This window comes from Canis aureus, chromosome 21 (genome assembly GCF_053574225.1).
Source record: "Canis aureus isolate CA01 chromosome 21, VMU_Caureus_v.1.0, whole genome shotgun sequence".
Lineage (NCBI taxonomy): Eukaryota > Metazoa > Chordata > Mammalia > Carnivora > Canidae > Canis > Canis aureus.
Genome location: NC_135631.1, coordinates 14,453,081 through 14,477,795, shown reverse-complemented (window position 1 = coordinate 14,477,795; position 24,715 = coordinate 14,453,081). Strand labels below are relative to the sequence as shown.

The following is a 24,715-nucleotide window of genomic DNA, read 5'->3' as shown; positions in this document are numbered from 1 at the left end:
TATCCTGAATCATCCCAAATTCATTTGTTCAACAATAGTTTTTAAGCAGTTAATATATACAAGACATGGTTTTGTGTCATCTCTTTGAAGTATTAAAAATAATATATACTATGTATAAATATAAATAGCTGGTATTAAATAGGAACTGATATACTTTTTATTGTTGTTTTTTTAAGTATCAGAGACAAGTTTGAACTAAACTAGCCCTTTGACTCTTGACTTATCTTAACATAGCATTTTGAAAAGTATTTCCACCCTGTGAGGAAAGTAAGACAGACAAGGGGCAATATAATAGGGTGCTTAGAAACATGAACTAAGGAGTCAATATGCCTTGTCCAAAGACTGACTTTGCTACCTGGAGGATATATAACTTTTAACAAGTGGCTTAACATCTCTGGCATGCCATTCTTTCATTGGCAGTGTTTTCTTTTTTGGGCTTAAAGAAATCAGTATATAATTTCACAATAATAGTTGGAGATGTTAACACCACCACCACCCACCAGCAAGTGAGATTAGGATTTGATTTTAAAAATCAGTAAAAACAGGGCAGCCCAGGTGGCTCAGTGGTTTAGCGCCGCCTTCAGCCCAGGGTGTGATCCTGGAGATCAGGATTGAGTCCCACATCGGGCTCCCTGCATGGAGCCTGCTTCTCCCCTGCCTGTGCCTCTGCCTCTCTCTCTCTGTGTCTCTCATGAATAGATAAATAAAAAAATCTTTTAAAAAAATCAGTAAAAACAGAAGTGAAAAATATATGAACCACCTTAACCTCATATCTGTAGAGCATGACAGCCTAAAACTATGTATTCTTTCAAGCATACATGGTACATTCACCAAGATAGGCCTTATGTCAGGTCATAAAACAAGTTTAATAAATGTAAAAAGAATGACATAATTCACAATGGAGTTAAACTAGAAATCAGCAACAAGAAGATACCAAGGAAAGAAAACAACTATTTGGAAAATAAATTATGCACGTGTTAATAATCCACCAGAAATCATTTTTAAAATAAGAATACATATTAACTGAATGATAATGTAAATTATGGGGACAGCTAAAGCATTGTTTCAAGAAACTTTATAAAGTCTTATATTAAAAAGGAAGAAAGGTATAAAATCTGTGAAGTATGTCTATACTTTGAGAGCTAAAGGAAATAAGAGTAAATTTGAATAGAAAGAGAAGGAAAGAAAGAAGAAAGATAACAGATACTAATCACGTAGAAATCAAAAACAGAAGAAATTTTTTGTACAAGCCAGGCAATGATTCTGTACATAACAAGAAAACTACGATATCCTGAATATGGCTGTTGAATTAAAAAAAAATAGACAAAAGCAGAAAAAGCCCAAATTTTTAATTTGAGGAAGAAAAAGATTAGTACTACAGATGTTTAGAAAATAAAGGCTAGTGAGAGAACATTATTAATAACCTTAAGTTTTAATACTAATGTCATCTGTTGACCTAAGGTCATCAAATTCTACAACTTAAGTTAAAAGTGTAAATTCCTTTAAAAAAATGCAACTTACATAACTCACCCAAAATGAGACAGAAAATCTGAATAGCCCTATATCTTTAAATAAATTTAATTCACAGTTTACAAACACACACACTGGAAAAATTCCAAGCCAAGATGAATTCATTGGTTTCATCACTTAAAAGAGAAATAACACCAAATTTATACAAATATTTTTAAAAATAAAAGAGAAAATTTCTCAAGTTATTTATGAGACCAGCATAACTCTACCACCAAAACCTGACAAGAAAATATTTAAAAAAAAAAAAAGAAAAGAAAATCACAGGCAAACATCACTCATAAACATAGATGCAAAAATCCTCAATAAAACATTTAAATCAAATGCAGGAATGCATATAAGAGATAATAGATCATGACCAAATGGGGTTTATGTCAGGAAAGCAAGGTTGTGCTAACATTCAAAAATCAGAGGTAATAGGGCACCTGGGTGGTCCACACAGTTAAGCATCTGAGTCTTGATTACAGCTCAGGTCATGCCCTGCATTGGACTCTGTGTTGGGCATGGAGCCTGCCTAAGATTCTATCCCCTCCCTCTGCCCTTCTCCTGCTCACTTGCATTCTCTCTCTCTCTCTCTCTCTCTCTCTGTCTCTCTCTCTCACACACACACACACTACTTTCTCTCTCTCTCCCCAATGAATGGGGAGGCTTATGTGGGGCTCCATCCCAGGACCCTGAGATCATGACTTGAGCCAAGACGCTTAACTGCCTGAGCCACCATAGGAGTGCCTGCTATGCTACATAGTTTTTAAAAACAGTTTTTATTTACTTTGAAGTGATTCCAGAAGAAAATACCTGACAATAAGGAGATTATCAACCTGCTGATTTGGAATTCAGAGACTTATATGCATTTATGTTCTGATGATCTCTAAAGAGAAGCAGAGGGATGCACACAAAGAATAAAGGCTTAGAAATCAGGCAGACCTGGGTTTGAACTCAGGTTGTGTGACTTTGATCAAAATAGAGATCTCCCTAAGATTCAGCTTCTTCTATTCAACTGGAGACTCATACCCACCTCACCAGTCCCTTGTTTATTTATAAATATTATTCTCAGAAATGATATCAAGACTGATTGTCTTCAGTGATATGACATTGCTATCTCAGTTAGATAATTGAGATGAAAAGAGAGATATCACAACCACTTTTACACCTGAAACACTAATGACTTCCAGAAATTCAATTGCCCAAAGGTTTATTGAGCTTTACTATATGTCACTTAAAGCAAGATATAAAGATAAGTACAATCCAGGCCACATTCTCAAGAGAGTGACAGTTGGGGATGAGAGGGGAATAAGCACTGATATACACATAGCAAAGGCTTTAAAGGACCTTGAGTGCTGTGGGAATTCAAAAAACAGGAAAAGGACATATCTGAATAGGATCATTATGGAAGCTTCCTAAAGGTAGCAGCATTTCAGATGGGCATTGGAAGGTAGGTAAGATGTTAACAGGTAGAGATAAGAAACCTATTTTACATGGAAGTCACAAGTCAATGTTCAAGACACAGTGAGGTCTATAAAAGTGTCTTCAAAAACACATAAGAACATTAAGAGAGGGCCATGCCTTGAGGGTATTGCATGTGAAGCAGGAGTTCGTGGTTGATACAGAAAGCAACGAGGAGTCACTGAAGATTTTTGAGGGTAAAAGAAAGATATAATAAGAGAATTACTTCCAAGTGATTAATCTGGAAGTATATATGGGGGATAATCTTGTGCTGTGAATGAGGGTCAGTGTTTGGTTACAACTTAGGGGCACATTACCATGACCTTGGGTGTAGGACTCAAAAAAGATGACTAAAACATCATATGACAAACGGAAGATTCAAGGGCAGTTAAACCATTCATCAACAGGCAGTCCCTCTATGAAGACTGGGAAGGAGTTGGGGGCTCATGGATGAAGAATGACAAGGTAATACGGTGGTATAGGAGAGCAGAGTAGAGGGGTGGATTGTGGGAATGGCCGAGAAGCACAAGGAGTCAGGAGGCTGAAGACTGAGAAAACTGATGGGCCAAACAGCTAAAGGCACAAGGAGGAAAAACAAGAGATAAGGAAGGACAGGCATATGTGAACAGAAGAGATTATTAGACACCAAATTTTTAATAATCTGCAGAAAATAAAACTCAGGCCTACAAGTAGGTATCGTTGTTTACTGCTTTCAAGTCACTTAAAATCTCCCAATGTTCCATTTGATTCTTTGAAAACGTGACTCTAATGCTAATGTGAACTGATCTGAATCTGCTGGCAAGAGTCAGAATGCCTTCTGCTCTGTGGACAGAAAGCTTCTAGGTCAACTGGTCAGCCCAGAACCCACTAGGCAAATTTTTGGTATATCAAGTTAATAGAATTTCCAAGCATTTTGGTGACTTCTACTTCTCTCCTTCCCTTCTTCCTCCCCAAATTCAAAGTTTCAGGCACTTCCAAACCAAACAACTGATCCCCAAGGCAACCTTCCTCTTCCACCAACCTCTTCATTTTTCCCAGAAAGACCCTAGTTTTCTGGAAGAGTTCATTTTCTCAAAACCAGCCAAGCTGCCTCAAGGTCACTGTCAAATGTGGAAATGCAGCATCAGAAGACCCCTAGACCTCATTCGAGAGGCTCCCTCAATCCTGTCCAATCTCGCAAAGGTGAGGAAACTGAAATTTAAAGGTAAAAGGCCCAATGCCAGCCTGTCAATTAAAGGTAGACACAGAGTGAGATGTCACTGCCCCAACTTCCCATCCCTCACTCCTCCTATTTCTCCTAATTAAATCATCTATTTCCCCAGATCACTGTCCTCCCCATCAGTCTTCTCATAGCATTTTTCATGTCAGCATTCCTGAAGGAGTAAATGATGGGGTTTAAGAGAGGTGTGACCACTGTGTAAAACACAGCAACTATCTTGTCTGCAGGGAGGGTGACACAGGGCCTCATGTAGACAAAGGAACAGGGTATGAAGAACAGACTCACAACTGCAATGTGAGAGGCACAGGTGGACAGAGCCTTGCGCCGACCTTCTGAGGTCTGTGTCCTCAGGGAGTACAGGATGACCAAGTAGGAAGCAAGCAGCCCCATGAAGCTGACCACTGAAATGGAGCCACCATTGGCGATGATCAGCACACCAATGAGGAAGGTGTCTGAGCAGGCCAGCTTCAATACAGGATGGACATCACAGAAGTAGTGGTCAAGGACCTTGAGGCCACAGAAGGGCAGCTGGAAAATGAGGAATGTCTGCCCAACAGAATGCAGCAAGCCCCCACTCCATGCTGCACCCACCAGGAGGCCACACACACGCCGGTTCATGATGACGGTGTAGTGCAGGGGCTTGCAGATGGCCACATAGCGGTCATAGGCCATCACTGTCAGGAGAAAGATCTCAGTACCACCAAAGAAATGGAGGAAAAATATCTGTGTGATGCAGCCCTTGAGGGAAATGGTTTGCCTTTCAATAAAAGAGTCAAGGATGAGCTTGGGGGCTGTGACAGAGCAGTAACAGATCTCCACAAAGGACAGGAAGCTGAGGAAGAAATACATGGGGGAGGTGAGCCCTTTGCTGGCCATCACCGTCACCACAATAAGGCCGTTACCCAGCACAATGGCCATGTACATGAGGAGAAACAGCACAGAAACAGTCTTCTGCACCTCCCTGTTGGGGGAAAATCCCAAGAGAATGATTTCAGTCACATTGCTTGGAGTCGCCATGTTCTAAAGCGCAGAAGCTGAATGGACTGGAACCAAGAACTTGAAGAGCTCTCCTTCAATAAGTAGACACATCCCTCTAGGCCATGGAAGACAATTGTCATCCTTTCCCTCTTGAGTCCCCTCTCAGCCTTGGGCTTCTCCAAAACATGTTCTCCTTGAAACAAGTGGACAAAACAATAATCATCAAATGTCTGGTTTCATTCCTAAAATAGGATTGAGTTTGTAATAATGTAGTAAGTGCGTTCTCTAATGCAGGCACCTGCAGTAGGTAATGAATACTCACAAAGAAATGACAGGATAAAAAAAAAAAAAAAAAAAAAGAAATGACAGGATATTTTCAACATAAGAACATTGAGCCTCAGAGATCCAGTTACTATGTCAGGGCCTCACAGCTCATACCTGAACGGTGCTCTGAATCCTTCAAGACTCAGACGCTTCCATCATACCTTAAGCTCCTGAAATGGGCCTGGTTGTATAATTTAGATTTCAGATCAGTCTTGTCTTACACCTTCATGCAGAACGAATGTCTTACAGTGAATGCTAGACCTCCTCAGTCTCATTCATCTTGCAACCTATAAACCAACTAGGCTCCCTAGCAGACATTTTTAAAAAGCGGGAATAGCAAAGGACAGTTATCAATTCTGACCACTGTCCATAAAGGAAGGGAGAGATGGAAAAGGAAGATGTGAGTCACTTGCTTGCTGATTGCCTCAAAGTCTAAACAACATCTGATTAGACAGACCTGGCCAATGTCTAAGGAACGATTCAAAAATCACGTAAGTCCCCCTTCTTAACAGCCTACTGTTCCCCAGATGTCCCAGCATGCTAACTGGGGGCCTCAGAACACAGAAGGTCTAAGAAGGGAAAGAGGCTGAGGTGGGTGCAGGATGGCCTCTTGAAGCAAAGACAGGCTAGAGAGACCCCAACAGGCACTGCAGAGGTCTCTGAACACTGAAGAGGGTGACCAGGCACAGAGGATCCATAATCACAGCCTCCCCAGAGTGAGATAAGCCTTGCCAACAAACACAAAGGACCCCACAGTGGATATTCCCACACTTGACAGCCAGCTTGCAATATAGGCCAGCCCTCCACGGGGGGAGAGCAGCCGTGGCACTGTGACCTGGTGACAAGAACCCTGAGTTTGGAGTCAGAGGACCTGGACCTGCCTACCAGCTGTGTGACACTGAACAAATCCAAAAATCCTTGCAAGCCTGTCATTTTCATCAGGCAAACAAAAATCATGTCTTTCCATGGTGCTGTGTTGAGAACTGAATGACCTTACAAGTTTCTAAGCAAATTATAACTGTGTAAGATTAAAATTGATAAGAGTATCAGAATTGAGGATGCTTTAACTCTGCTAGACACTGTTAGTACAGTGTGTGCTGGGGACAAAGTAGAGGCTCCTACTTCACTAGGCAGTCCTGACACCCACCTTTGTTTGTGTGGTCTTGCAGCATTCTGGGTTCTGAGTTAAGCACCTTACAACAGGCCTACAAACAGTGGGCTCCAAAATGAAACAGGACTGAATATGCTCAGCAACATGCTAGCCCGCCACAAAACAGGAAATACTGCGTGAGTCCATTTATATGAGGTCCCTAGGGTGGTAAGTTCATAGACGCAGAAGGGAGAACAGTGGAGCCACGGATGTGGAGTTAATGGATGCAGAGCTTCAGTTCCGGCCAATGAAAGTTCTCGAGATCGAAGGTGGCCATGGGTGCACCTGAATACCACGGAACTGCCCCTTAAAAATGGTTTAGGTAGTAAATTTGTATGTTCTGCTGTTTCACCACTATTTATTAATTAATCAGATTCAAATGATTCACATTCCTCCATCTCCATACCCACCTCCAAGCACAATGGTTGAAACTTGACAACTTTGTTTCCCACCCACGTTAGCTTCTGTCTTCTGCCTATTAGGGAGCCTGGTGAGTTTCAGAGGATTTGGAATAACTGAGTTGGAGAAACTCTGACACTTACTGTAGAAAACCCACTCCACATTATGGGGTAAGGCAAGACAGATATGACACCGTTGTTAGGCAATCACCGTAAGTCACTCTCCAGGAGCAAGAGGGATGGTGGAAGCATTTACATTTTGGAAAACACATACCTCAGTTCAAACATCAGCTGTGTGGCCTTGGGCAAGTGACTCAACCTCTCTGAGCCTGTTTCCTTATCTACAAAATCAGCATAAGACTATTCTCTCACAGTTGGGCCCTTCCCTGACCTCCCACAGTCTCTTCCATGCCCCACCTGACCCACCCTCCATTGGCCAATATTTCACCCTCAGATGTTTATGCACAGAGCAGGAATCATAGATGGGCATGTTTCACCCCGGTGGCAAAGATGGCTCTATTACTAGGCAAATAATCTCTGTGAAATTAGATTTGAAGGTACATGCTGTGTTTCCATCATTGTTTTTGATTTCAAGTACACATTGTTTTTGATTTCAAGTACATTCCAATGTGTTTCCATCATTGCTTTTGATTTCAAGTATCAGAGAGTTCCTCACAGATGATTGGTAAGCACAACTTTAGATTTCAGATTTTCAAAAAAATAGCAGTGTTTTTCTTTCCAAAGTTATTGAAGGTAACAGAGCAAGATGCATATACAGTGTAACCATCAAACTTTGCTCTTAAATGTTAAAGTTTTTAAGTCTTTACAATGGATGAAAAGGAAATTAACATTTTCAAAACTCTGAGTAAACATGGAAAATATGGGGCAACTGGGTGGCTCAGCAGTTGAGCATCTGCCTCTGGCTCAGGTTGTGATCCCGGGGTCCTAGGATCGAGTCCCACATCAGGCTCCCCACAGGGAGCCTGCTTCTCCTCTGCCTATGTCTCTGCCTCTCTCTGTGTGTCTCTTATGAATGAATCTAATCTTTTTAAAAAAAAAAAAAAGGAAATGGAAAACATTTGAGAGGTAATTTCACAAAGAGATCATCAGAGTGGTAAACCACCAACAGTGCAGTGACATGTCACCTTGGGGACATTAATTCTGACTCTTTAACTGGCAGGTCCAAGGATGAGACTCAAAAGGTAAGTATGTGTTCCTCTCAAACAGCAAGTAACTGCACACTTCCAGGTTTTGTGGTGAAGAAAACCTAAACAGGGATGCACTTAGAGAAGTCTAAACACAGTGGCCCAAATAAACAACCTCTGTGTACATTTTTCAAATCTTCACAACAAACTGCCCTACCGTATGATTTCTCACTACACCTTTCCTGACGTGGAACTCCTCATTCTGTGGATTCTGACAAATAATACTGCTCTGACCCGCCTTTTCCAGCATCCTCTTCTTGCATTTTTCCTCCAGTGATGTCTCTCACCAGAGGAGTCGCGCAGGGCTTCTCCTGCCAGTTCCCTCACAGCGCCATCACAAGCTGCTAGAATTGGAAAGAAGCTCATGAATTCCCCCTCCCACAGAAGGGGGAATCTGAGCCCAGAACCACATGGCTGGTCGGACAGAGGCTGGACTAGACCAGGCTCCAGGGCTTCAGGCCCAACACCTGCTTCACTCTTCTCTCCTCCACCGGCTCCTCCCCTGCTGCCCACGCACAGCTGGCTTCCAGAACAGGAGTGGGAGTCACAGAGATAGGAGATTCTTGTTTGTAGCACAGGAAAAGCAGAGCTGAAGAGCAAAATATCAAAATATTTGCCAGCAAGAAAATGAACAATAATGTGGGCTGGCTCAGTTCTCCACTATCCTAATGTTATAGGTGTAATTTCCATGCAGATAGCCTGAGCCTCTCCCAGGTCAGGAGAGGGTGTTTCTGGAGTGGGCCAAACTGGGCTGCCAGGGCAAGAAGCCTGTGCATGCCAGACATGCCTTGGTGACTTGAGATCTTGGCTCCAGCACTTTGCCATCAAGGGTTGTATTGTTCTCTAGCAGTTTCACATGCCCCTGTCACATCTCTCCAACGTGATAGTGTAAGCTTCAAAAATTTTTGAAGTGTCTCTTATTGCCATTGTCACATCTTCCTCAGAGCTGGGAACTCAGATGTTAATATGAGTTTTTTATTTGATACCTGAATCCTCCATCTGCTACTATTTCAAAAACAAGGTATCACTGTGAGTGTCTTGTAAACAGCACAGAGGCTAAAGGAAATGTAGGGATATATAGTATAAAAAATAATAATAATAAGGTCTCTTTTTGAAAATAATTCCAAAACATGCCTCCATAGAGATTAAGTGAATGAACCCACCTTGAATATTGTTTGTTGCCTTGATTCTTAATTTTATCTTCTGAATCTTTTGTAGTCAGAAGACTGACTCACTTCCATTAGTCACTCCAGGAAAATGTATTTGCTTCACTAACAACCTCTACAGATAAACTGATAAGAGAAATAAAAGGTCTGTGTTAGGGTACCTTGGTGGCTCAGTCAGTTAATTGCCTTCAGCTCAGGTCATGATCTCAGGGTCCTGAGATCAAGTCCCACATTGGGCTTCCCTACTCAGTGGGGAATCATCTTCTCCCTCCCCATTCTTGTGCTCTCTGTCTCTCTCTGTCTCTCTCTCTCTCTCTCTCAAATAAATAAAATCTTTAAAAAAATAATTTAAAAAAGGAGTATGTTAGCGTTCATTGATCTAAAACTTGGAAATCTTGATTCAGGAGGTCCTCAGCAAAATGTATGCTTCTGTATAGGCTAATCTCCATCCAGGCTCAAATGAGACTAATGCCTACATTTCTACAAGAGAAGGCCAGATGTTAGAATATCTTAGGCCCCTTCAATTTTTCAAAAGAATTTCTCAAAAATGCATGAGTCAGTAGTTAATTAAAAACTAGCTTTGCAAATGGCTCTGCACTGGCCATGTTACTAGCAGCTCTGGTGAGAATCACCAATACAACTGCTCTCAGCCAAGCTACAGAGTTACTTTCTGGCCCTGTGATTTAAGTAGGCAGGAAAGACTTCAACAGGATAATGTCTAAGGTCTGCCCCATCAGCTGAAAGAGTAAGTAAATCTAAGAAAGTCTCCCCATACACGGATGTGTGTGGAAGCCAGAGTAACACCAGAAATGTGCCAATGTGTGTGTGAAATACTCTGCCTGAGGGTCTGCCCACCCCTGGTAAGGGCTCAGTGAATGAACTGCCTCAGAATCTGTTCCACACATAAAGGTGCCACTAGATTCTGGTCTTCTCCTGTGGACTCACCAGGTGCCATCAATGCCACCACCTCCATGTGCCTCCAGCACTTCATAACTTTCTCACTAAGAAAGTCACAGGGGAATGGAACAGAGCCAGTCTACTCTAACATCCAGCAGGTTTGAGGAAAATATTTGCTGGACTGTGAAACTGAGAGCATTTAAGGTGTAAGAGATGTAGACTTCGATCAGAGAATTAAATTCCCTGAACTTTTTAGCATCTCCTGTCTGGGGAGTTTCTGAAAAGAGCAAAAGTCAACTTCCCAATTGCTTCCTTCAGAGGTTAAGGAACATAGCTCTAATTAATCCAATTATGAGGTTGGTACTTCTACTTGTCCCGCATGATTAACCCCCTCTTATCCTGGCTCCTAGAGGTTTCCCTCTGCATTCTCAAGCAAGTGGCAGAGAGGAGCTCAGTATCACATCCCTCTGTCCCCACCACATGCTTCCTTAAGAGGTTCCTGGTGTTCTATTCTGACTTCACCCCTCATTAGACCAATGATGCCAGTGAGTTCCAGGGAGACTTGAACCCAGTGGACCTGGACCACTTCACACACATACTCCAACACATCACCTGATCACCAAACCAGCTCTGCAAGAAATATTAATGGAGACCCTGTAAAAGAAAGAGGAAGCCCAAAGAAATAATCCACAAAAACAGGGACTGAATAGGTATTACGAGGACACTAACTTCATATCTTTCGATAGTTACTCTGAATGTGAATGGGCTAAATGATCCCATCAAAGGACGCAGGGTTTCGGACTCAATAAAAAAGCAAGACCCATCTATTTGCTGTCACCTGACCAGAGAATACTAGACCTGGAAAAGTCTTCCAGATCACCTTGTTCATATTATTCACCATAAATGTGGGAAAATAGCCGGAAAGGAAAAAGTATTGTGCAGAGATATCTCATGTACTGGTAGCATTGCTAACCTGACCCTTCCTGACTCTTTCAGCTGCTCATTCTTAAAATTCTAAGTGTTTTCCCACAAATTGTCAGCACGTGGTTTTCATCTGCAAGGGTTTCAGGAAGACTAGAGCTCCCAAATTGCTAGGCACAGTCTCCTAGAAACAATACATCACACTTGTGTTGGGCAGAACTGTGTCTTTCAACCTTTCTAACATCTCACAGATAGTCAAAGTACCACTCTACTATAGTAGCCACTATTCCCATTCAACAGATTCAGTAACCGAGACTCAGAAAGATTAGGAGGATGGTTTAAACCTATCCAACTAATAAACCGTCCACCTGGGTTAGATGCCTAAGTGTAACATTTCCTGCCCAAATACGTCCCCCATTAGGAAACAAAGAGACCAGTGGGAAACCAACATAGAAAATGCCCCCCCATTTTCTTCTGCTCTGTGTAGTAATCCTGCTTCATCAAAGTTCTATATCTTGAGGCAAACAAATTGTCAATCTATGGTATATATTCGATCTCTTCCTCCTAACCATAATCCATCTGAAACACTGCAAAAATCAAACTTTTTTTTTAAGATTTTATTCATTTATTCACGAGAGACACAGAGAGAGGCAGAGACACAGACAGAGGGAGAAGCAGGCTCCATGCAGGGAGCCCGACGTGGGCCTCAATCTCAGGTCTCCAGGACCAGGCCCAGGCCCTGAGCTGAAGGCGGCGCTAAACCACTGAGCCACCCAGGCTGCCCCATTTCTTAAAGTTCCAGAAATTATCACTACTTTAAGAAACCTATGTTAATTCCTTCTGCATATACATCAATAACTTCCTAATTTATTAGTTTCATACTAAATGACATTGGCTATGGTAGTAGGCTCAGCCTTTCTCCACTTCTCACTAAGAAAACTCTGGAGGAGAAAATATTGTTGAAAATTCTCAGTATCATTAACAGCTGGGAAGGACTTCTAAGAGCAACAAAGGCTGGACAAATGGCATGGAGAAACACAAATAGTGATCCATACATGCATTTCTGCTGGCCTAAAGGATGTAGAGAGAAAGAACACTTCTTTGCCTTATATCACACCTCCCTGCCACACAGCCACATATGCTTATGCACATGTACACACACACACACACACACACACACACACACACTATTTGCTTAGAAAGGTAGTAAAAATAACTAACATTTGGATTATTTTACTTTTTACAGTTTTATTGAAGTATGGTTGACAAGAAAAAAATTGTAGGTATTCAAGGCATATAACATGATGGTCTGATATATGTATATATTGTGAAATGATTACCACAGTCAAGCTAACCAAATAGAAACTCAGCAGCCATGAACTACAGTGAATGAAAAGAAAAATAATTCAACAGAGAACATTGGCATCAGAAATGATGAATCAGAAGAAAGAATCTAGGAGTAGAAGACAAGACTTTTGAATTTATCCAGTCAAAGGAGAACACAGAAAAAATGAATAAAAAGGTGTAGAAAGCTTGTGAGACTGTTGGTGGGAATGTGAACTGGTGCAGCCACTCTGGAAAACTGTGTGGAGTTTCCTCAAAGAGATAAAAATAGATCTGCCCTATGACTCAGCAATTGCACCGCTGGGGATTTACCCCCAAGATACAGATGCAATGAAATGCCAGGACACCTGCACCCCGATGTTTCTAGCAGCAATGTCCACAATAGCCAAACTGTGGAAGGAGCCTCGGTGTCCATCGAAAGATGAATGGATAAAGAAGATGTGGTCTATGTATACAATGGAATATTACTCAGCCATCAGAAACGACAAGTACCCACCATTTGCTTCAACATGGATGGAACTGGAGGGTATTATGCTGAGTGAAATAAGTCAATCGGAGAAGGACAAACATTATATGGTCTCATTCATTTGGGGAATATAAAAAATAGTGAAAGAGAATAAAGGCAAAAGGAGAAAAAATGAGTGGGAAATATCAGAAAGGGAGACAGAACATGAAAGACTCCTAACTCTGGGAAATGAACTAGGGGTGGTGGAAGGGGAGGTGGGCGGGGGGTGGGGGTGACTGGGTGATGGGCACTGAGGTGGGCACTTGACGGGATGAGCACTGGGTGTTATTCTATACGTTGGCAAATTGAACACCAATAAAAAATAAATGTATTTAAAAAAAAAAAAGAAAGTGGGCAGCCCCGGTGGCTCTGCGGTTTAGCGCCACCTTCTGCCTGAGGTGTGATCCTGGAGACCCGGGATCGAGTCCCACCTTGGGTTCCCTGCCTGGAGCCTACTTCTCTCTCTCTCTCTCCCATGAATTAATAAATAAAATCTTTAAAAAAAAAAAAAAAAGAAAGCTTGTGAGAACAATAGGATATCATTAAAAGAAACAGCCTAGAACTACCGCAGTCCCAGAAGGAGAAGAGAGGGAAAGGGGGAAGAAAGCTTATTTAAAGAAATAATGGCTGCAGATTTTCCAAATCTGGGGAGATATTTGGACATCAAGTTCATGAAGCTAATAGGTCACCCAAATTTCAATACAAAATGATCTTCTTGAAAACTATTATAATGCAACTGTTTAAGAGCAAAGACAGAATTTTAAAAGCAGCAAGAGAAAAAAAAATCCTCTCACCCAAGAAACCTCCAAGGCTATCACTGGCTCTCAGCAGAGACCTTCCAAGCTAGGGGAGTAGAATAGTATATTCAAAGTGATAAAGGGAAAAAACTGCCAACCAAAAATACTTTATACAGAAGTAATCCTTTGAAATGAAGGCAAAATACAGACCTTCCCAAACAGACAGAAGCTGGTAGAGTTCATCACCACTATACTGGACTTAGAAGAAATTCTAAAAGGAGTTCTTCAAGCTGAAATGAAAGCATGCTAATTAGTAATGTGAAAACATGAAAATGTACACCACACCGGTAATGATAAGGATATGGTCAAATTCTGAATACTCTAATACTGCAATATGGTGGTATGTTAACCACATATCTGTAGTACACAGTTATATGATAAGCCCACAGCTAATCTCATACTCAATGGTGAAAAGCTAAAAGCTTTTCCTCTAAGATCAGGAAAAAGAAAAGGATGCTCATTCTTCACCACTCCTAGTTAACATAGTACTGGAAGTCCTAGCCAGAGCACATAGGCAAGAAAAAGAAATAACAGGCATCAGAATTCAAAAGAAAGAAGTAAATTGTCCCTCTTTGCAGATTACATGATCTTATACATAGAAACCCCTAAAGACTCCATTAAAAAAACTGTAAGAACTCATCAACAAATTAATTAAGAACATGAAATCAACATACAGAAGTCAGCTGTGTGACAATACATTAAGAATGGTCTAACAAAGAAATAAATTCTATTCATAATAGCATAAAAACAATAAGGTACTTAGGAATAAATCTAACCAAGGAAGTGAAAAATCTGTACACTGAAAACTATAAGACTTTAGAAAGAAACTGGAGAAGACTCAAATAAATGGAAAAATATTCCATATTCATGGACAAAAAAGAATTAATATTGCAAAATGTCCCCACTACACAAAGCCATCCATAGATTCAAGGATATCTCCGTTAAAATTTCAGTGGCATTTTTCACAGAAATAGAAAAAAAATCCTAAATCTCATATGGAACCACAAGAGACTACAAATGACTAAAGCATCCTGAGAAAGAACAAATATGAACATGTCACACCTCCTAATTTTAAACCATATTACAAAGGGGCACCTGGGTGGTTCAGTCACTAAGCACCTGCTTTGGCTCAGGTCATGATCTCAGAGATTGAGCCTGGTATTGGGATCCCTGCTCACAGGGAGTCTGTTTCTCCCTCTCCCTTTACCACTTATTCATTCTCTCTCTCTCTCTCTCTCTCTCTCTTTCTCTCTCTCCTCTCTCCCTTTCTCTCTCAAATAAATAAAATCTTAATAATAAAATAAACTATATTACAAAAATACAGTTTTCAAAACAATATGGTACTAGCATAAAAACAGACATATAGACCAGTAGAACAGAATAGAGAACCCAGAAATAAATTTTTGCATACACAATCAACTGATATTTGATAATAGTGCCAAGAATACACAATGGAGAAGGGATAGTTTGTTCAGTAAACAGTGATGGGACAGGGCAGCCCAGGTGGCTCAGTGGTCTAGCACCACCTTCAGCCCAGGGCGTGATCCTGGAGACCCAGGATCGAGTCCCACGTCAGGCTCCCTGCATGGAGCCTGCTTCTCCCTCTGCCTGTCTCTGCCTCTCTCTTTCTCTGTCTGTGTCTCTCATGAATAAATAAATAAAATCTTAAAAAAAAAAAAACAGTGATGGGACAACTGGATAATCACACGCAGGAGAACAAAACTGGACCCCCATCTTACACTATTGACAAAAATTAACTCAAAATAGATTAAAGACTTAAATGTAAGACCTGAAACCATAAAACTCCTGGAAGAAAACATAGGAGAAAGGTCTTTGACATTGGTCTTGGCAACAAATTTTTTTTTGAAATGACACCAAAAGCACAAGCAACAAAAGCAAAAATAAACAAGTGGGATTACACAAATTAAGAAACTTCTTTCTGCACAGAAGCACCTGGATTTCTGTGTGCTAATATAGAAAAATGTCCAAGATATATTGTTAAGTAAATACAGCTAGTTTCAGATCCACTTATATAATATCTTATTGTTCATGTAAAAGGTAAAATAAGAAATAAGAATACATATTATACATGAATTTGCTTAAAGAAACTTCAAAAGAAACATAGGAATATAAGTCTTTTTCCAGTGGGGTTGTGGCAGGGGAAAGGAAGAATGAAGAAAGAAATGGAAGGAAATATGTTACTTATGCACCACATTATTTTGTTGATTTTTCTAACCCTTATGAATATATTACCCTCGCACAAAACTAAGTTAAAAACTAAAGTCATTATAAAAGAAAAGATAAATTCAACTAATTCTGTATAATCATCTAAACACAGAAACAATGGAAGAAGCCAAAAGAAAGAACTGGTTGATTTTACCACATAGAAATGTAAAGCCTTGAACACTGAAAACTTTGTAAAGAAGACTCAAAGCTAACTAAATTATCCCTATACACACACACACACACACACACACAGAGTAAACTAAACAATAAGCTATATAACTTGCAAAATATTTTTATTTTATATTTTAAATAATTCCTGATTTACAAAAAAAGTTGCAGTAATAATACAAAGATTTCTTGTGTAGTTATAATTCAAATTCCCCAAAATTAATACTTTGCCACATTTTATCATTCATTCTCTCAATAGATAGGTAAGCAAACAGAATTTTTTCTGAAATGTTTCAAAGTTGATATAACAATCCCCATTTCCCCAATCAGAAGATATTCTCTGACATAAACAATACTACAATAATCAGAATCAGCAAGTAACTCTGATACAATTCTAGCATCTCATCTACACAGCTCATGCTCACTAATGACCTTCATCTAGTACAGAATCCAGTCAAGTATCACAGGTTACCTTCAACTATCTATATCTGCATCTGGAATCTAGAGAAATTCTTCAATCTCTTTTTCATACTTTTGAAGAAGGCAAGCTATTAATTTTGCAGAATGTTTTTCAATTGGGATTTGCCTGATATTTTATCATGGGTTAGACTCACATGATAAGTACTTTGGGTAGGACACCACAGTAGTGATATTCCACAGTAATGTGCCTCCCCAGTCTCAGAACCGATGATGTTTATTTGGGTAATCATTTGAGGAGCTGTCTTCTGGTTTTCTCTACTGTAGAGTTACATTTTTTCTTTTGCAATGAATAAGTATTTTGTGGAGGGATATATTTTGAAACTATATAAAATCTTGTTTCCCATCAAGAAAATGTTTAAGAACAGTGTTCAATTCGTCAAGAGTGCTTTCACAAGGAAAGTGTTACAATCTTTCTTAAAAATCAATTTAACACTATACATCAAAAGTCACTGTACCTTTTAGCACAGTAAATTTACTATAGCAAGTGAGTCTAACAGAATTGCAGAATTCTGTTCAAGAATGATTCCACAGTGAGGCACCAGGATGGATCCAACTCAGTTAAGCATCCAACTCTTGATTTCAGCTCAGGTCCTAGTCTCAGGGTTGTGGAATCCAGCCCTGCTCCAGCTCCATGCTCAGAGCAGAGTCTGCTGGAGATTCTCTCTCTCTCTCTCCTTCTCCTTCTGCCCCTCCCCTGGCTCTCTCTCTCTCTCTCACACACACACACACAAATATATAAACAAATATTTTAAAAATACTTCCACAGTGTTATTTATAGCAATAAAAAATTAGAAACAATCTCAACATCTAACAGAAAATTACTAATCAAGTTACAGTACATTCATAAGAGGAATTATCTTACAAGTTATTATAATACACTTTTTGAAGATGAGATAGTTAGAATTACTCCAGAAACAACAAGCCCTATGAACTTTCCTTCATCTCATTCTGCCCCTTCAATTTGGACTCCGTATCACTCTAAACCCAAGGATCAATACCAAGCTCAGCCTCTATTTCTCTTCTAGCTTCATCGTCCTGATCCACAGCTTCTTCATGGCCTTCTTCACTTCAGCATTTCTTAGGGAGTAAATGACAGGGTTGAGGAGTGGGGTGATCACTGTGTAGAACACAGCCACTGTCTTGTCTGCAGACAAGGTGGTAGAAGGCCTCAGATAGATGAAGATACATGGCCCAAAGAATAAGGTAACCACAGTGATATGGGACCCACAGGTGGAGAGGGCCTTGCTCCGCCCCTCAGAGCTTCGAGTCCTCAAATGGAGCAAAATGACCACGTAGGAGGCTAAGATGATCCCAAAGCTGATCACAGACAAGGTCCCCCCATTGGCAACAATCAGCACACCAATGAGGAAGGTGTCAGAGCAGGCAAGTTTGAGCACAGGAAGCAGGTCACAGAAATAGTGGTCAATCACATTGGGACCGCAGAAGGGCAAGCGGAAGATCAAAAGGATTTGGGCAAAGGAATGTACAAAGCCTCCCACCCATGCCATTCCCACCAGGACAGCGCATACCTGCCGGTTCATCATAACGGTGTAGTTGAGGGGCCTACAGATGGCCACATAGCGGTCATAGGCCATCACAGTGAGCAGGAGGATCTCAGTGCCACCGAAGAAGTGCATGAAAAAAAGCTGTGTCATGCAGCCCCACAAAGAAATTGCTTTCCTTTCAGCCAGCAAATCCGAGATGAGTTTGGGTGCTGTTGTAGAGGAGTAGCAGATCTCCACAAAGGATAGATAGCTGAGGAAGAAGTACATGGGGGAACCAAGCCTTCTGCTGGTCATGACAATGAGCACAATGAGGAGATTCCCCAGCACAACTGCTGTGTACAAAAACAGAAACAGCACAAAGAAAACTTTCTGTACATCCTGATTGGAAGAAAGTCCCAGAAAAACGAATTCGGTCACATTGTGTGTGTTACCCATGAAGGCGCCTCAGGTGGCAGTAATTTGGGTGGGGCGATCTGAAATGATACAAAAGATTTATTCATCAAGTGCATGAATTATATAATAATCCCTCTCAAACTTGAAAAGCTTGTGAGCTGGATATTGAAAGATGAGTAGAAGTTAGTTTGTTTGGTGTAGAAAAGGGGAAGATCATTCCAAAAATGAAGAAGAGCATACTAGCCCATGAAAATCCACTCACGTGTGGCTGGAGTGAAGGGCAGAAGAGCAAAGATGAAACTAGAAACATAGTCTAGTACCAGTTCCAGAAGGACTGTTACGCATTTGGGGGTTTATCCTGCAGACAATGGGGACTCACCAGGAATGCTAGTTAACTGGAAAGCAAAATCATTTTGTATGTAAAGATTGGACTGGTGGGAGTAGACCCATGGAGGGGGCACCTATTAGGAGAAAAATGCCCCCTCAGATGATGGTGGCAGCAAGGATAGTGTTGCTGTCTCCATGTTAGAGGTCTCCCTATGACGTCTGAATGCTTTTAGCTATCTTTTGCCTTCAGCTTCTCTCCCTCCCACTTCCTTTTGTTCCCTGTCCATCCTTGGTTTGCAGAACATGATTCTTACCTCTCCATTTACTCTTCAGACTCTTCAGAAAAGAGGTCCCTTGACACTCAGCATTCGTTCTTATTTTTGCTTCTCCTAATTCCCTCCTTCTACGCTTGGTCACTTGGTGATTTCATCCCATTCCAAGGGTCCGGTTCAATCCATACACAATTCTTCTCTTCACTGATATCTCCTATCATATGCCCCCCAGTGGCAAGAGAAGCACAAACACCCTCTGTCCCAACTGTCCACTTATGCTCTGACACAACCTTCTCCACATCCAGCCTTCCAACACCTTGGGTCATCACCAAGACTGTGCACTGACTGGTTTGCACACTGTCCTCATCCATTCTGGACCAAGGTGACTGAGGTCTGTGTGTATCAATACAGCTCCTCCTACAGTGAGGTTCATGACATTCATTCATGCCACAAAGCTTTCTTGCTCTAGCATCTGGGGCAGGCTCAGCTGATGAAGGACCACTATGAGCCAGAAGGGAATCATAGATAGAGTTTATGCCTTCAGAGACAAAGATGGCAGCAGAGACTAGAGAGAGACCAAACTCTCAGCTCAGCTGGGGAATTTTACCAACAGGCCATTCATCAGAGGAAGTACTGCTAGGAGTCCAGACTCCTGGGTTTACATTAGGTTTCTTCAGGTGATTATCTATGTGATATCTAAAAAGTTCTTTAACCTCTCAGAGATTCAATGTCCAAACTGTAGCTTGGAGATACTCCTGCCTTACAGGTAGATCCCACTCCCAGCCCATCCCAGAACTTAAGTTCCCATCCTCTATACTGCCTTGAATTCTTCTCAGATAGGAAATCTATCTTCTAAATCCATAAGCCCTTATAGTCAGCGGCCCTCTTCTCACAGAACATTTTCAAACCATAGCACTTTTCACACTAAACTATAATTGTTTTGTGACCATCTGCCCACTAAATTGTGAATTTCCTGGAGGCAGAGATTATAGCTTGCTCATCACTCCATCCCCAGTGCTAACTGAAGCATTGCCAAGAAATAGCATTCAGTGTATGTAAATAGAATCAATGGGAGGGGATTGCCTGGCTGGCTCAGTCAGCAGAGCATGCAACTCTTAATCTTGGGGTTATGAGTTCTAGCCTCATGTTGGGGATAGAAATTACTAAAAAAGAAACAAAACAGAATTAACAATGAGTATTGAGGGTTTAGACTTTTTAACACAGAATTTGGTACACTGTAGGTAGTCAGTAGATATTGAAAAAACAAAGATCCTCCAGAACTATAGCTTCTCCATCTCTGAATCCGAGCACCTAACACTGTCTCAGGTAAAGACCAGACCTATGTGAGAGCACTTTGTAAAATGCCTTGTGTTTCATGGCAACATTCCCCTTGCTTTCAAAGTGGAATTGACTCTTAACTATAGGAAACAAACTGGAGGGAGGTGGGTGGGGGAATGAGGTAATTGGGTGATGGGCATTAAGGAGGACATGGAATGTGATGAGCCCTGGGTGTTATACACAACTGACAAATTATTTGAACTATACATCTGAAACTCATGAGGTAATATATGTTGGATAATTGAATTTAAATAAAAAACCATTTTTAGGGGCACCTGGGTGGCTCAGCATCTGCCTTTAGCTCAGATCATGATCCCAGGGTCTTGGGATTGAGCCCTGCATTGGGTTCACTGCTCAGTGGGGAACCTACTTTTCCCTCTCCCTCTGCCTGCCACTCTCCATACTTATGCTCTGTGTGTGTGTGTGTGTGTGTGTGTGTGTGTCAAATAAATAAATAAAATCTTTTTAAAAAAATTTTAGTGAGATTATAATCATGACATGCAAAGAAGCACATGCTTGCAAAACAAAACTCACCCTAATGTTTCTGTGGCTCTGCTATTCTCACCACAGTTCCTTCTTTTGTATTCTCACCACAGTTCCTTCTTTTGTATTTAAGTAACACCTAAGTAGTCAGCTCTTGCAAGTTCCTCAGTTAGCCAATTAGAAAATATGAAGACTCTGCTACCAAACAGAGCCTATATCTTACAGGGGTTTCCAGATGGAGGATCTGTTCATCCTGGAGCCTAGGACTCGAAAATGCTGAGACTAGGCCATTGAGCCTCAATTACCAGCTGATTTAAAACAAGAGTAAAGTAGACTTGCCTCCAAGGTATTCCTGAATTCTGGCAGTTCAGCCTTGAGTTCACACTGCTTGAGAGATACCAAGGGGGAGGTCATCATGATCAAGTGAGAGAAGATTGCTCCCCGAGAGCCATCCATATACTTTACCCTTCCTAATTAGGCAGACAACCTCATGGGAAGGAGGAGCTGGATAATAAAATCTTATTTTTATTATCCAGGTCCTCCTGTAACTTATGTTACCTACAAGGAAATGAAGAAAAAAATTCATCTAATGTTCACAGGGTACTTACTCTGAATGGGGCTCTAATAAGAAATAATTACGTGAACGCTCCAAAATTTGAAGAGAACATGTATTTATTCTCTAACAGGTCATCATGAAGTTGAGTTTCTGTGAAAGTCTATCAGCCAAAATATATTCTATATTGAAATGCTCAGTTTAAAAATCTAAGGGAGATAAATTTCTTAATGTGGGTCTATGAATATTTATTATAAGAAACACATCTGTTAAAAATGTTTGTGGTATAAGACTATTTGTTCACCTAAATTACATTTGTTATATAAGAGGTTGGTTTTATTTCCTCACCTGGTAAAGATTAGCCCACTGGCTATGGGTTAATCCTTCCCCTCTCCCGTTCTAATGAAACTCTACCATTATAAAGGATGTACAGGTTCATTCAGAATTAGTATTATATCTATCAATGACTCAACTGGTTTATGTTTTTTTTAAAATGGGAATGTCAAAGAATGTTTATAGCAGCTTTTATTCATAACAACCAAAAACTGAAATCAAACCAAATGTCCACCAACAGAAGAATACATTTCCTTCTGTTGTGGTACATGTATAAATGGACTACTATTCACCAAACAAAAAGAACAAACTATTGTAACCCACAACACAGTGAATATTTAAAAACATTATGTTGAGTGAAAGAAGTCAGACACAATAGAGTACATGTTTTATGATTCCATTTTATGAGTTTATGAAGGGGCTAAATTCCATGATGATAGAAATTAGATCAGTAGTTGCTTATGGGGAGTGAAGATTGCCTGAAAGAGATCATGAGAGAAGATTCTGGGGTACGGGAAATATTCTACATATTGGTTGGGACTTAGGTTATACAGTTATATAAATTTGTCAAAACTCATTGAGTTGTACACTTAAGAGCTGAGCATTTCAGTGAATATAAGTTATGTCTCAATTTAAAGAAGAAAACAGCTGGGATGAGGAACCACAAAGGAGGGAAAATCTGATCCTGGTGTCAGAATACTTGAATTTGTGCTCAAGCTTTATGCCTGATTTATTCAGGAGCAGCGATGGCTGGTGTTTCCCAACATTTGTTTTCTCCTTCTTCCTTCTATAGTTTTAAGAACTCTGAGTTTTTATCTGGGAACATACCCACCTAGAATAAAAATTACATTACCCAGCCTCCAAGCAACTTTAAGAAAGGGAACATGTGCTTATATTGCCCCTTTCTCTTTCCTGATGTCAGGAATGCTGCCATTATGCCTTCCTCTGCAGCACCATCTTGGACATAAGATAGATGGCAATGAAAGCTATAACGGATGGAGAAACAAGAGAGAACATTTCCATCCTGAACTATCTACTTCTTGACTTCTATCTTGTTTTAGATTCCATCCCCTGTAGACAAATCCTAATCTAAATGATGTTTCAAACTCCAAATTGCACATTGGGAATGACTCAGATTTCATGGACCTCACAGGATTGCTATGAGACTCCAATGAAATTGAAATAATCGATGTGAAAGGGCTATGAAATATACATAAGATGTTATACAAATACAACAATCACTCTACTCATAACCCTAAATATAGCTTCGGGGCATTTTCATGCATTTGAAAAGTTGTTATATTTTCATTGCAAGGTAATAGATTAACATCACTTCTATAATGCAACTAAAAGTAATTCATAAGAAAGAGCTCTTCTAGCTCCCAATTAGCTCACATCTAGCTCAAGCCTTTCCCAAAGGATAAAGATAGATAATGTTGTCCCATTTTAATATCTTTTATCAATTCAGTAGTTACTGAGTGCTTAGCCTCTGACACTCAACACACTAGGTACTAAAGCAGAGTACTTCTCCTTGAATCTTTCCACCAAATAGAAGTTTGCCAATAACTGAATTACCAACAGTAAATTCAGAGAATTAACCAATTCAAAGATTTAGTTAGGTATTAGGCAAGTGACCGATTCACTGAACTACTAATTTATCAAAGACAACTTCCATTTCTGATCCATTCTACTGCTTTTACTATTCAATAAGAAGCCTTAGAAAATCTAAGTTGTAAAACACACAGAAAATCAACATTCGGTGAATCTAGATCTACAAATCCATAAAGCATGAGAGAGAAATTGAGATATACCAAACTGGCAAAAAGATTCAGACCCTATTTCCAAACTGTTCATCTCAAGTAAAACCTTCAAGACAGCAGGGAAGGATATGTCAATGCCCATGTTCAACAAAATAAAGAATGTGAAGTAAGCATGACTTTTCTGCTCTTCTTTGATATATGTATTTGCCATTCACCTCTAATGAGTTTGTGCTGAGACCAAATAACCACAAGTCCTCAATAGTGTGCAACAATAAGTATTTATTCTCACATTAGTGCAGTGTGTCTGCAGGTTAGCTGGGGCAGCTCTGCCTCTGGCTGCAATTGGGTGAGTCAGGTGAAGTTCTTCTGCTCCATGAGTGGCACTCTGCAGCCCAGGCTGTGGAGCAGCTCTTCCCCAGCATCTCGTAATGGTGACAAGGACACAAGAGGCAAACAATACATGAGGTCCCTTAAGATTTAGGCTCTGACACACTGTCATTTCCATAACATTCTATTAGCCAGAACAAGTCATATGGCTGAGGCCAAAGTCAAGGGATAGAGAAGTATATTCCATGTGTAGTGGAAAGAACTTCAAAGTCACATTGAGAAGGGCCTAGACCCAAGGAGTAAACCACTGGGGGTGGATAATTCAACCTGAAACAGGAAGGCTTGGCTAACACACGGGAAAACATGCCCAGACACAATTCCCCATCTGCTCCCTCTACCTACGTCCCTTTCTCAAGAAGGTAAATCTAAAAATGAAGTGATACAGCAAAGTCAGTTGACTAGACTAAAAATTTAATTGGAAGAGAGAAACCAACATACATAAAATGCTTGATATTTATGATATCCAAAAAGCTGAAATTCAAAACGTACAAAAATTCTCCCCAAAGATATTGCTCATTGCAGGCTTCAGCATAAGTGCAATGAATTTTACAAAGGCCTAATAGAAATATGTTTCTGAAAAATCAAAACTTCGGTGATAGCAAATTACTGCTTGGGG

At 40.4% G+C, this 24,715-nt stretch overlaps 2 protein-coding genes across 2 annotated transcripts; both read right to left on the bottom strand.

The window, feature by feature from the left end:
* Positions 1 to 4,276: 4,276 nt before the first annotated feature.
* On the bottom strand, positions 4,277 to 5,206 carry OR4X1 (olfactory receptor family 4 subfamily X member 1). Its single transcript, XM_077864281.1, has one exon. It carries the CDS (start codon positions 5,204 to 5,206, stop codon positions 4,277 to 4,279), a length of 930 nt encoding a protein of 309 aa, XP_077720407.1.
* A 12,552-nt stretch (positions 5,207 to 17,758) lies between these two features.
* Positions 17,759 to 18,688, bottom strand: LOC144293225 (olfactory receptor 4X2-like). Its single transcript, XM_077864319.1, has one exon. The coding sequence runs from the start codon at positions 18,686 to 18,688 to the stop codon at positions 17,759 to 17,761; it is 930 nt and encodes a 309-aa protein (XP_077720445.1).
* Between the last annotated feature and the right edge of the window lie 6,027 nt (positions 18,689 to 24,715).